The sequence below is a fragment of the Salvelinus fontinalis genome, chromosome 3, assembly GCF_029448725.1.
Source record: "Salvelinus fontinalis isolate EN_2023a chromosome 3, ASM2944872v1, whole genome shotgun sequence".
NCBI classification, from domain to species: domain Eukaryota; kingdom Metazoa; phylum Chordata; class Actinopteri; order Salmoniformes; family Salmonidae; genus Salvelinus; species Salvelinus fontinalis.
Genome location: NC_074667.1, coordinates 5,956,126 through 5,970,190, shown reverse-complemented (window position 1 = coordinate 5,970,190; position 14,065 = coordinate 5,956,126). Strand labels below are relative to the sequence as shown.

The 14,065-nt window shown below is 44.3% G+C and overlaps 1 protein-coding gene across 4 annotated transcripts in view; it reads right to left on the bottom strand.

The window, feature by feature from the left end:
* Positions 1–48: 48 nt before the first annotated feature.
* Positions 49–14,065, bottom strand: part of LOC129836567 (trinucleotide repeat-containing gene 6C protein-like) — a 187,583-nt gene continuing 173,566 nt past the window's right edge. For all 4 annotated transcript variants that reach the window (XM_055902904.1, XM_055902903.1, XM_055902907.1 and 1 more), the window contains 5 exons: positions 10,521–10,718; positions 10,159–10,308; positions 8,793–9,014; positions 7,799–8,012; positions 49–7,378 (listed from right to left, as the gene is read on the bottom strand). In XM_055902904.1, the coding sequence (XP_055758879.1) occupies positions 7,009–7,378; positions 7,799–8,012; positions 8,793–9,014; positions 10,159–10,308; positions 10,521–10,718 (1,154 nt within the window). In that variant the 3' untranslated portion in view covers positions 49–7,008. The remainder of the gene's footprint in view (positions 7,379–7,798; positions 8,013–8,792; positions 9,015–10,158; positions 10,309–10,520; positions 10,719–14,065) is intronic.

The following is a 14,065-nucleotide window of genomic DNA, read 5'->3' as shown; positions in this document are numbered from 1 at the left end:
GCTAGAGGTGCATTAATACTAAATGCCCACAAGAAATCGACAAGACGCTTTAACAGCCAAGAAAAATGTCAATTTATTAATATATTCCGAAAGAAGCTCCATGAAACATGTTTTTTTCCGGTGCATGTCATTAACAATCACATTCTATGAGGAGAAAAATAAACATAAAGCCACAACTTTCTCAGTACAGACATTTCTCCTTAATGTTTTTTTAAAATAAAAAGGCAGAGTACCACCCCCCCCTACAAAAACCAGACCGCCTTAAAAGTCATGGGCTTTTTCTCAGTATAACCCACAGTGCTTTAGCAGAAGGATAAGCGCTCATTGCTTAAGGATTACACAGCATGGCGAAGCAATAGAAAGTTTTGCCATAAATCTGATGAGGGGGAAGAAAATCTAACATAGCAAATTTGTAGCACAAAGACACACCCCTACATCAAACCCTGAACCCCAGAGTACAAGTCCCAGGCCCCAAGAGAAAAGAAGGCCTAGACTCTCCCTCCCACTTGTGCATAGATCATGATCCTTTAAAAACCAGCTATCCCCCCCCTCCCTCTCCACTTCAAATCTGTCTCCTGAAAACCATCTATTAGACAGAATCTCTTAACTCATTGAATACCTGCCACAGGAACAGAGACAGTAATGCACAAAGCTCCTGAAAGTTACAGGATGGAACCGCAAAGAAAATGCATAAGTAAAACTATCACTGCCTTTTGACAATTAAAACCACTGATCAATTTTGTTTACATGTAAAGCACTCCACTTTTTCTCTCTCAAAGTTCATTTTCAGTCATTTATTTGGTAAATTATGTAACCGCTATGGATTTTTAGAAGCAATGGTATATCATATTCTATTTAAATCCCTAACTTTCAGTGCCTGGAGTTACATTTCTCAAAGTTATTGTAATTTATAACTCTCAAATTTAAATACAAATGGCGGAGTTTGAACTCTGGAAATCCTGGCCTTTCCGAGACAAGATCCACATCTTTACGAGTGTGCAAGATAGTGAGCAAATTGCGTTGTCTTTTTACAAGACTAAATTCAAATAAATCAATACATACAGTCTGTCGACATCAAAAAAGAGAAATTAGAAATTGAAATACGACAACACTGATCAATCCCAGAGTTCTGAAAGTAGCATAAATCTTCATTTTGCAAAGTTTGTTTTATGTTCATTTTTTGATGGAAGATGGAATTAGTATTTTTCAACATTTCTTCTAAATTCCTTTTTCCTCAACTTCAGACAAATGACATGTTTGTAAACGACAGGTGGCTATGCATAAAGAAAAAGATAGGCACCTCTGAAATGAGTCCTGTAACAAACTCATCTCCCCACATGATCCCTTTCTCCATGAAGTTAACAGAGATTACTAGTCCTATCTATGGCCACAATTCTTAGATCATTTTTTTTGTCTTTTTTTCATTACATTTGTATGTAATCAGAACAAAATGGTGCAATACTCAATGATAATCCTTGTTTTGGATTATTCCACAATAAAAGCCACTATAAGGTAGATAAACATTTTACAGATAAAACAAAAACTTTTTTTCCATTAAGTCCTTGAGTAAACATTTACACATGAATTGTCACCCTCTCCCCTCGTTTGTCTACGATTAGCTGAGTGAGGGGTAGAAGACACTCAGTGCAACGTTAGAAGATAAATGTCTATCAGAATATAGTTTTGACAAGCAACAAATAAACTGAATAAAAGAACAGACAACAATGTCAATACACAACATACTGAATGGAACATGACAGCAGTCCTAAGCCTGCCAAGCACACAGTTGTTTGCACACATACATTTGACTTTCAAGCACACAACCAAATGATTTTTGCACTTTTTTTCTCCAATCTTTTTATTTTTTATATATTTTTTAATTGATGACCTCAAAAAGCTTGGAAGTGTACTAGTCAATTTGTTTTTTTTTCTTTTTTTCTTTCTACAAAAGAGACTTCACATTACGTTATTGGCGCTCCTTGATTCAAGTATTTGTGTTTATATTTTTGTGTTGATATGTTTAATGATATTTTTCTCTACTGGGAAAGTATGCATTTAAAAAACAGGTGATTTCAGGTTGGGTTATTTAGACAAATTCACATACAGTACAAGTAGTTCAAGGTACTTACTGTAATATGTTCATAAATCCAGAACGTGCATATCCAACTCCAGGTAGGAAAGACATTACTCATGATCCATCAAGTACCAGTTTAACCCCTAACCCCATTCCATTTCCTTCATATCACTTATTTGCGGGGGGAATACATATTGCTCATCTTCAGTTTGTATTGAACCCAGACCTTTTAAAAGGAATAAAAAGGTTTTAGAGATTGAGATCCAAGGTGTCTGTTGATGTGCTACCTACCACACACCGTACGTACATATCCGTATATATCTATAGTTAAGCAGTAGAGAGAGAGCATGGCGTGCCCCTCAGTGCTGGTGCACACACACACCGAGCGGACGTTTGGAGGCCCCCACCCGGCTAATTGGTCTCTCTGAGCTTGGATCAAGGCAGTTACAGAAACAGGCAATAGTGATTTTTGCTAGTGTGCTGCAGGACGCCAAACAGTCCCAAAAAGGTAGCCTTATGCCATTTTAGTATTTTTTTTTTTTAAAGACTTTGTACCTTTTGAAATGCGCCCCCTCTCGTTGCCTACCGCAGACACAGTGAGGCGAGCGACCTGGGCTGATACAGTGGGCCCGAAGTCATCTGGGTCTGTGGAAATATACAGTTGTGGGTCCGCTTTGAGAGGAAACACTAACAAATAGGATAAATACAGCATCCACAAAAAGGCTCCCCAGCCTGCATTCTGACTCCCTGGATGGTAGAAGTTAGAGGTTGCTGGACTGGAGACATTTCAGCTAGAAGTGCAGAGCTTAAGTTTTAACATATTATAGATCTTTTATTTATTTTAGTCTGTTTATTTTTTTAAACATTTTTTTAAAAAGATTTTTTGTCAAACTTCATATTAAAATTACGTTAAAATGCAAGAAATTCATTTTTGGTTTAAAAAAATATGTACCCAGGATTACCCAACATCAAACTGACTGTGCACCGTAGGATACTTGGATCCCCCAAACTTAGTAACGATTATATCCTCGACAACAGGGCATTCCCCACAAATGGCACCCTATGTCCCTATATAATGCACTACATAGTGAACAGGGTGCCATTTGAGACCCGGCCATATTATCTCAGTAGTTCAGGATGAGGTGTGTTGCCCCCACCCATCTGTTTGATCCCTCCTGCCCCCCTGCCTCCATCACAAAGGTAAATCAAAGAGCCTCCATCACAAAGGTAAATCAAAGATCCTCCATCACAAAGGTTATCAAAGATCCTCCATCCTGGGAAGAGAAGAGCTCTTTCTCCAGATCGTATAACATGGGCTAGTTTGAGATCTATATAATTTGATTGTATTGGCACATAGGATAACATTGGCATGTTACATGCATAATGGGCCTCTACATTGTAACATTACAGTAGGCCTATAGTTGGGAAGGGAATTCATTACTATCCCGTTCCCAAAAACAATTCTCCAGCCAAAACAAGACTATAGTACTACTGCACAGCTTGCCATTAGTTAGTGTAGAACTTGGCTCTCTTATACTACAGCAAAAGGACATACATACAGAGAGCTGCATCTTTTAACGTCGTCTCCTACCCTGAGATCAAGCTGACAGGAGATCAGTCTTCTTCAGCACAGTAAAGAGAGGCCTACTATACCTCCACTCCAGTGGTACTAACTCCCCATAGAGGGAGGGTGGAAGTTTGGAATACGACAGTGTTGTGGTTTAAACCCAGCTATAAGGACCAGGAGCGGACATATTCTAAGTGCCGAAGGGTACATACATCAGGAGGTTGTTGGGTCTAGCTCTGTGAGTCGGTGCTCAACCCTTAAGGCAGGATTGGCACGTTGGCTATAAAGGGCCCGCAGCCTCTAGTCTTTTGCATAGAAACAGAACTGACTGTTTATGTCTGGTCAAGGGGAGGGCCATGGCCGTGGTCTAGGTTGGTTGCTTTGGAGGGGACTGGAGGGTGTAGCGTAGCAGCTGTGTGAGGGGGCGAGAGGGGACAGCCCTGGTGGAACCCAGGTGGAGCAGCTAGGGTCAGGCAGGACACACTCACCCATCTGAGACACCCTATTGGTCTAACTTACACGTCTTGAGATACTACCTGGAAGTACTACAGAATACTGTCCAAAACAAAGCAATGATCAATCAATCAGTTAAGATACTAACTAATAATAGACAATCAATGACGGGCTGTAGTATTGATCCTCGTTTGCATTCAATACACAGGATGAACATACAGAGGCACCTCTGACCAAAGTGTTTCTGCATATGAACAGTGAAAAGGGCTAGTTTCAAGCAGCCATCTTGAAAAGACCACTGCATGTAGACAAAAATAACAAATCAAAAAATACATAACGTCAAACGAAAACTAAATAAAATTCATCAAACACTGGCAAAATTCCAGAAATTTGACTGTCTCTTGACTTCCAGCTAAAGTGATCTTTGTGTGAAAGAAGATTAGGGGAAATGGAGAGGGTTGGTTGAGACGAGGTCGAGTGCTGCTGGCGCGGTCGTTAGCTAGCTAGCTCCGTGCTGATTGGCCAGTCTTGGAGGGAGCGTGGTTTCCTGCCGGGCTGAGGGTGTCCAATGGGAGAGCTTGGTGCCAGCCCAGGAGGAAATGCTGCTGTGGGGGTAGCCTTGCCTAGCGACCATCGCCATGGGCACCACAGCAGAGAGGCACTCAGTGGACCGTCACCGTCCCCCTCCCCACGCCGACCGACCGTTGGCCGGAGACAGGTAACATTGCATGTCTAGCGTCTCCAGACAAGAAAAAGGCTAAACATTTTGGAGTAACAGTGATATTCACTTTGATATAGTTAAAAGAAAATGTCTTTAGAAAAAAATCAAACACTGCAGACTTTTTTTTTTGTCAGATAAAAGTAGACTTCCTTTTTTTCTCTTCTCTTCATCCTGCTACCATTTTAAAGTTCATACAAGTCCTTGGACCAAAGAGAAACAAACCAATACCAGAAGTTATTTCCAAGTATAGATACAGTACAAAAAGAGCAAGAGTTCTTTTTTGTGTCTTTTTTTTTCAGTTTTCAAAGTTGCTGCTCCATTTATCTGATTTATTGGTTTGCAAGTTGAAGCGTTTAGCTCTCTTCATAAGTGCTATGATAAAACCCTTTGAAATAGACAAAAGGTTACTTAGTCTATCTTTTACATTTTTGTACAGTACCAAATACAAGGAACACTCGTAGTAGATCTACTGCATTAGGAGAAACCCCTCTTATTTGGTATTGTGCCAGATCTCCAGTGACTTCCCCATCTGGATTCAGTCTGTTCGGTGTGGCAACTGGGAGAGGAAGGGCTTTCTGATGGTGCTTTCTCATGTACCCCAGTTCAATGTTTACGTATGAGGAGTTTCAGGGCTGCAGAGACAGTTTCTGAACACACAGTTATAATAGTAAGACCATCCTCGCTCCTCCTCTCCGGCAAGAGTTAACGCAACAGTTTTTCATGGGGGGGGGGGGGGGGGTCAAGAGGGTGGCCTGGTGGGAATCAAAAATTAGAAAAGGTAAAGTTTCTGTAGTTCTTAAGTTCTTTGCTTTGATCAATGACAACAAATATCAAGAACGAAAAATGTAAAGAAACCAGTTCCTGTTTCGACTTGAGCGTGGACGGAAGAAGAAGGGTCTGGCGTATATATTGCACAATGTAACTGTCACATCAAGTTGAAGCGGGTTTTTTTTGTCGTCGTTTCCAGAAACTGGTGGTCCATAATGGGGACGAGGGTCAACAACGGAACCGACAAATAATGTTAATAATTGACAAGAAGCACCTGTAAGTCTCGTTAGGTGAGTATAGCTGAAGTCGTAGTTCTTCTGAGCAGTGGTAATCTGAACTCCCAGACGTGAATGATTAGGTTCCATCAGACATATACTCAAGTACACACATAAAACAGACGCAGCTAGGTCGGTCGATGTGTAATAATCTCTCAGCTTATGTTGCGATAGATATAAAAATGCGCCTCATATACAAAAAGAACAAAAACAGCAGTGTAAATCCCTTTAAGAACAAATGAACGACCAAAAAAACAGAAAAAGGTTTTAACTGATGATCGGTTGGGTCAGTGTTGACAGGCCTCATACTGCCGAGTGACTTGGGGTCATATTCATTAGGTGCACACGTGGCAAAACGTTTTGCAACAGCATGCGAAAACAAGCATTTCTTATTGGACAAAGTTCAGGTAGTCCCTCAGTTTCAGTCCGCTTGCTTCCGTTTCGTTCCTAGTGAATACGACCTTGGTTGATCACACTTGTTCTGTTCCATTCACTGGCTCAGAGATGGGAATTGTGCAAGCTTTCAAACTCACAATTTCTCTTGAGTTTCAAAACAATGAAAAAGGCTTGAGATTGAAGGAGGACCTGGGCTGCAGTAGAGCACTTAAGGCTAATATTAGTGCTTGGAAACAAAACAATAACATAAGTAAAAGGTCTTTGAGCCACATCATTGGCCACAGGCATGCTGGGAATGGTCTTTTTTTAATCAATTTGGAGTTTCGTGGGCAAAGGAAAGATTCAAAATGGCAGCTTCTTCGATTGCTTCTCCTTAAAACACTTCACACAGAATGTGCGATATTCATGGAAAACTTAAAAACACTTAATGGTTCTCTCTTCATTGAGTCTTTTCGGCATTTCATTTTTGTTTGCTTCCAACATTTATCAAATACTAAAAACAAAATCCCCTTTAAAAAAGAAGGGGGAAAAAAACGTAAAAACCGAAGGGCGTAGGGGTCAGCAGTCTTGTGTCGTCGCCCCCAGCCTTCCGGTACACGATTCACAGTTCCGTTGATACTGATTATCGCCACATGATTTGCTTGGTTTTGTTCCTGTTCATTGTCATTTTTTTTGTGTATTTATTATTATTTTTCCACTGTCTGTTCCAGCGTTGAAACATTCATCCTCATGGTTGGTTTGTTAGTGTGTTGTCCTACATGGACTCTCCACTCAGCAGGTCGCCTGGCAACAGCGTGTTGATGGGGTTGGGGCTCCCGATGACGCCGCGACTATCATCGACACTAGGGGGCCCCCACAGGCTGGAGTACTGGGGCACACCCCCCCACAGCAGGTCTCCGCCTCCGCCGGTCTTGGCTCCTCCCCCCAGGCCGCCGCTGCTCCAGTGATGGCCAATGGCGTGCTGCTGTGAGCCTCCGCCCATGCGCGTCTGATTGGTGCCGGGGTTGGGCTGCCAACTGGTGGTGGGCGGGAGCTGCTGCTGCTGCTGGCCTTGCGCAAAGTAGCGGTTCACCTCCTCCTCCCCAGCAAACTCTGCCAGGATGGTGGTGTTCCCCAGCACACACCTAAGAGGACAGGGCTCAGTTATATATCACATACTTACAGTTGTTATAGTATCAACATGGATTTTCTTACACGTAGTGAAGTACAGTACAAGCATTTCTTTATATGCTTTGATATTTTGTCAGTGAGATGTATATAGCCTAGAAGTTGAGACAATATTTTGGGTTTTGTTTAAGGTCAGACTGAGATAATCACTACCCTGAAGAGCATAGAGTATGGATAATAGAGAAAGCCCATTCCAAAACTATCTTTTGGTATTTTTTTTTCATTAGTCCACTGATACAGTCCCACAATGCTTTTTTGTGTCAGCAGTCAAGTTCACACGATATTGGACTTTCAAGAAGCAAACGAGTCACCGGCCACATCATCATGACGACACAAAATCCAGATTGGTTTTCCCCATTCAAGTTCGGTAGTCTTACATGTGCAGGGACTTCTGGGCCTTGGCAGCCTCCTCCTTGGAGCTGTATCGCACCACAGCGTTTCCCTGGGTCAGGAAGAGGTGGAATGTGATGAGGGGGCCGTGCTGCATGCACAGCGTCCGCAGGGTGGAGCCGTCTATCTGGGGGGTGAGGTTCCTCAGTACCAGCCAGCTACTGGTCCTGTTGGAGCTGTCTGTGCTCCAGGTTGTGCCCTCTGAGAGAAACAGAGAAGGGAACATGATCAGTCAATATTCAGGTCCACATAAAATATAAAGCAATCATTTTTGGTCAATAACTTGTCTTCTATTGATGACAACATATTTGTATGCATGTTCATAAGTTGTCCATTGTTTTTGTCTATGGATGTTCTTTTTATCAAAATTACATATTTTCATTGTCTCATGTAAGCACTTTTACACTTGTACTATTACCTTAGTGTGACCTTAGGACTCATGTCAAAATAAGGTCACACGGTTTAGGTTCTCTTTGAAGACATGACAAAAGTCCTTTAAGTCTCATCTGGTAAGCTGCAAGACTTCAGTTTGACAAGGGCCTCTAACCACAGCGGGGTGTGTATTGCTCCACCTTGCTACAGCGAGTGACGAGGGGAGAGGAGCTCAAAACATAGTGGGGGAGAATCACACTCTACAATGAACACACCTAGGAAAATGACACGCCTATGTGGTTTCCTACACTATGCTTCTTTAGGTAAATGTGTCAAAAACATTATGTTAGGGTAGGGTGTTGACAAAGCACAAGGTAGTGTAGTCGAACATATAGGGTCAGCTCAATTCCAGAGTCAATGCTTTTCAATGAGCATCAAGTCATGAATTGACTTTAAAAATCTAATCTCAAAATGACTAACTCCAAACCACAGCGTTCATTGATTTCTCTCTACTAGGTATATTACCAGGTTTAAGTCTTTCCAGTCTTCTTACAGAGCAACTCCCCCGGTCTATATTTCAGGCTGAGGAGTTCTACTGTGGCATCTCACCTGAGGTGTATGAGCTGCTCCAGCCTTGGGCCAGGCCCAGGGAGTTTCCTCCCCAGGTGGAGGAGGGCTTGGTGGGGTTGGTGAGGCCCGGAGGTGGCCTGGAGGGGGCTGTGTTGTTGCGGGGCCCCTGGGGGACCTTCCACAGCTCGTGGGACAGAGAGGCCTGGGAGGGGTGGGAGATGGGCCCCGGGGACCAGGTGGACTTCATGTCAGATAGTTTACCTGAGAGCGAGAGAGAGAAGAGGGGAACCTATGAGATACTGTTGTAGAGATGGAGACCCTCTGTGGAAGCCTATGTTCTATGACAGAATGAGGTCATTTATGTAGGCCTATAATCTGCTATTAGAAAGATTCTTAGACATCTAACTTTGGGCAGATGCAAAGTTTAAAAGTCCCCCCACATTAAGACTTGTTCATCAACAATAAACCTCGGCTTCATGGGTTTATATGTTTCATATCGGAGATCACACTGAGGACTACAGGAAACATGAAGGTAAAAACAGAATGCGGGTCACTCAGACATTTAAAAAGGGGACCGTTTTTAAATATTCATAACAATTCTCAGTGGGTTGCTTAGCGGCAACAAAAATGTCACGTCAACACATGCTTATGCATAGGGGTCTAGAGCCACAACATTCAAAGCATTTCTTAATTCAAACACTCAAACTTTTAATTCCATGAGGAGCACAATGCAATCACATCGTGGAGCACTTGATACACCAGCACTGGGTAGTTGGTAGTAGGATTACATTTGGCAAAGGAAGGACTTATCTACCGTAACACTCAACAAACACAGACCACACACAAACAATAGGATAAAGGTGTGTTGCTATGGTGGTAATTAGGGGAAAGAAGGGGGGTCAAGCATGGGGACCATGGGTCAGCTTGTCCACATAGGGGGCTGTGGTCTGTACCTGCACTCTCCTCATCCGGGGAGGACAGACTGAAAGAGCTAGTGAAGCAGCCACTGACTGGCCAGTCCATGGACGGGGGCAGAGCCCCGTTCTGAGGCGGTGAAGGAGGGGAGGAGCCTAGTCGTGGTGGCCCATTGTTATGGACAGAGGGGGTGGTGGGGAAAGAAACATGTACAACTTGATTTAAAGAAAGTATAAATACAATAGGACCTGTGCTACTGGGTGGCACGGTCACAACAAGTGAGGTAGTACTGTAACCCCTTCAGTGCCATGGAAAGGAATAGGATATAAGCTTAAAGTTGTCAATACAGTGAAATGTCAACACAGTAATACAAGTCAACACATGTGAGACCTGCCCTGTTAATGAATGTATATAGTCTATTTGACGATCCGTGTATCTTAAAGCCAACTATCTCCAGACCCTGTCTCCCTGATAGACCCCCCCTCCTCACCTCCGCTGCGGTCCCGGAGCAGGTAGCGGTTGACGTCCTGGATGTTGGTGTTGATGGTGGGGCCGCTGGGAACACTTCCTGGGGTCATGTTGGGGTCGTTCTCAGGGTCAATGTTCTGCAGGCCCTTCCAGGGCACGCCTGGACAGAACTCTGAGACGACAACATGGAGGACAATACAGTTTAAAACTCACATGTTGTGGGGAACAATTTAAATGCGTTTATCTTTCTAAAATCAAAAGAGTTTAGAAGAGTTTTAAATCGCTTTTCTTTGTCCTCCATCAGTAAAGTGTGTCAGGATCATGTGTGAAATAAAGTTTGATCTGATTGAAAGGGAGTTAGGAATGTCGGTCTTCTCTACCAACCTGGGGGCCAGTTGATATTTGTTCCGTTGGTGATCTGGTCCTTGGGGCTCTTTCCCGGTCCCTGGCCCCAGCTGTCAGGGGGAACCAGGGGGGAGGTGGGGGACTCAGACCCACCCATCATACTGTAGGGGCTGTAGGAGTCATCCATGTGGGGGGGCTTTCCAGGGGGGCCCAGATTAGAAGCAGCAGAAATGGCACCTAGGAAAAGTCAAAGGAATTAATTAATTTATTTATTTGACATTTAAAATACATACAGTACAAGTCAGAAGTTGACACATCTACTCATGAGTTTCTTTATTTTTTTACTATTTTCTACATTGTAGAATAATTCTCTCAACCAGCTTCATGAGGTAGTCACCTGGAATGCATTTCAATTAACAGGTGTTCCTTGTTAAAAGTTAATTTGCGTTCTTAAAGCGTTTCAGCCAATCAGTTGTGTTGTGACATGTTAGGGGTGGTATACAGAAGGAAGACCCAGAGTAACCTCTGCTGTAGAGGATAAGTTAATTGTTACCAGACTCAGAAATTTCAGCCCACTAAGCCACTGCATCGCAGTGATAGCTGTGCCACTAGAGATCCTGGTTCGAGTCCAGGCTCTGTCGCAGACAGCCGCGACCGGGAGTCCCATGGGGCGGCACACAATTGGCCCAGCGTCATCCGGGTTAGGGGAGGGTTTGGCCAGCCGGCAAGTCCGTGTCCCATAGCGCTCTAGCAAGTCCTGTGGCGGGCCGAGCGCATGCACGCTGACACGGTCGCCAGGTGTGCATTGTTTCCTCGGACACATTGGTGCAGCTGGCTTCTGGGTTAAGCAGGCATTGTGTCAAGAAGCAGTGTGGCTTGGCGGTGCTGTGTTTCGGAGGACGCATGTCTCTCGACCTTCGCCTCTCCCGAGTACGTACGGGAGTTGCAGCGATAGGACTAGACTAACTACCAATTGGATACCACAAAATTGGGGAGAAAAGGGGATAACAAAAAAAGAAGAAGATTGCAGCCCAAATGCTTCAAGGTTCAAGTAACAGACACATCGCAACATCAACTGTTCAGAGAAGACTGCGTGAATCAGGCCTTCATGGTCGATTGGTGCATAGAAACCACGACTAAAGGACACCAATAAGAAGATGAGACTTGCTTGGGCCAAGAAACAGGCAATGGACATTAGACCGGTGGAAATGTGTCCTTTGTTCTGATGAGTCCAAATTTTAGATTTTTGGTTCCAACCACCGTGTCTTTGTGAGCCGCAGAGTAGGTGAACGGATGATCTCCACATGTGTGGTTCCCACCGCGAAGCATGGAGGTTGTGGTGTAATGGTGCTTTGCTGGCGACACTGATTTATTTCGAATTCAAGCACACTTAACCAGCATGGCTACCACAGCACTCTGCCATCCCATCTGGTTTGCGCTTAGTGGGACTATCACTTGTTTTTCAAAAGGACAAATCAAATCAAACTGTCACATGCGCCGAATACAACAAGTATATCAAGAAAGAGTTATGAAAAATATGTACCAAATAAACAAAAAACAAAACAAAGTAACAAAACAACAAGGCTATATACAGGGGTTACCGGTACCGAGTCAATGTGCGGGGGTACAGGTTAGTCGAGGTAACTTGTACATGTAGGTCGGGGTGAAGTCACTATTCATAGATAATAAACAGAGAGAAGCAGCAGTGTACAAAACAAATGGAAGGGTCATTGTAAATAGTCCGATGGCCAATTGATTTGTTCAGCAGTTTTATGGTTTGGGGGTAGAAGCTGTTAAGGAGCCTTTTGGTCCTAGACTTGGCGCTCCAGTACCGCTCGCCGTGCGGTAGCAGAGAAAACAGTCTATGACTTGGTGACTGGAGTCTGCCAATTTTTTGGTCTTTCCCCTGACATCGCCTAGTATATAGGTCCTGGATGGCAGGAAGTTTGGCCGCAGTGATGTACTGGGTCATACGCACTACCCTCTGTAGTGCCTTACGGTCAGATGCCGAGCAGTTGCCGTACCAGGCAGTGATGCAACCGGTCAGGATGCTCTCGATGGTCCAGCTGTAAAACTTTAAGGATCTGGAGACCCATGCCAAAACTTGAGGGGGAAAAGGTGTTGTCGTGCCCTCTTAACTGTCTTGGTGTGTTTGGACCATGATAGTTTGTTGGTGATGTGTACACCAAGGAACTTGAAACTCGACCCGCTCCACTACAGCCCCCACGATGTTAATGTGAGCCTGTTCAGCCCGCCTTTTCCTGTAGTCCTCCTTTGTCTTGCTCACATTGAAGGAGAGGTTGTTGTCCTAGCACCACACTGCCTGGTCTCTGACCTCCTCCCTATAGGCTGTCTCATTGTTGTCGTGTGATCAGGCCTACCACTGTTGTGTCGTCAGCAAACTTAATGACGGTGTTGGAGTCGTGTCTGGCCAGGCAATCGTGGGTGATCAGGGAGTACAGGAGGGGGACTAAGTGTTGAGGATCAGCGTGGCAGATGTATTGTTGCCTACCCTTACCACCTGAGGGCAGCCCGTAAGGAAGTCCAGGATCCAGTTGCAGAGGGAGGTGTTTAGTCCCAGGGTCCTTAGCTTAGTGATGGGCTTCATGGGTACTATGGTGTTGAACGCTGAGCTGTAGTCAATGAACAGCATTCTCACATAGGTGTTTATTTTGTTCAGGTGGGAAAGGGCAGTGTGGAGTGTGATTGAGATTGCGTCATCTGTGGATCTGTTGGGGCGGTATGCAAATTGGAGTGGGCTAGGTTGTCCGGGAGGATGCTGTTGATGTGAGCCATGATCATTCTTTCAAAGCACTTCATGGCTACCGACGTGAGTGCTACACGGTGGTAATCATTTAGGCAAGTTACCTTCGCTTCCATGGGCACAGGGACTATGGCGGTCTGCTTGAAACATGTAGGTATTACAGACTTGGTCAGGGAGAAGTTGAAAATGTCAGTGAAGACACTTGCCAGTTGCATACTCAAAGCATGAGCGGACCGTCCTGGTAATCCGTCTGGCCCTGCGTTTTTGTGAATATGACCCGTTTAAAAGTCTTGCTCAAATCGGCTACCGAGAGCGTTATCACACAGTCGTCAAGAACATCTGGTGCTCTCATGCATACTTCAGTGTTACTTGCCTCGATGCGAGCATAAAAGGTATTTAGCTCATCTGTTGCCTGTAATCCATGACTTCTGGTTGGGATATGTAAATACGGTCACTGTGGGGACGATGCACTTATGGATGAAGCCGGTGACTTAGGTGGTATACTCCTCAATGCCATTGGATGAATCCCGGAACATATTCCAGTCTGTGCTAGGAAAACAGTCCTGTAGTTTAGCATCCGCATCATCTGACCACTTCCGTATTGAGCGAGGCCACTGGTACTTCCTGCTTTAGTTTTTGCTTGTAAGCAGAAGGATAGAATTATGGTCAGATTTGCCAAATGGACGGCGGGGGAGAGCTTTGAACGCATCTCTGTGTGTGGAGTAAAAAGCCTGAGGTCGAGAAGACTGAGGTCGAGAAATTACCTGACCACCTGACCTCAACCCAATTGAGATGGTTTGGGATGAGTTGGACTGCAGAG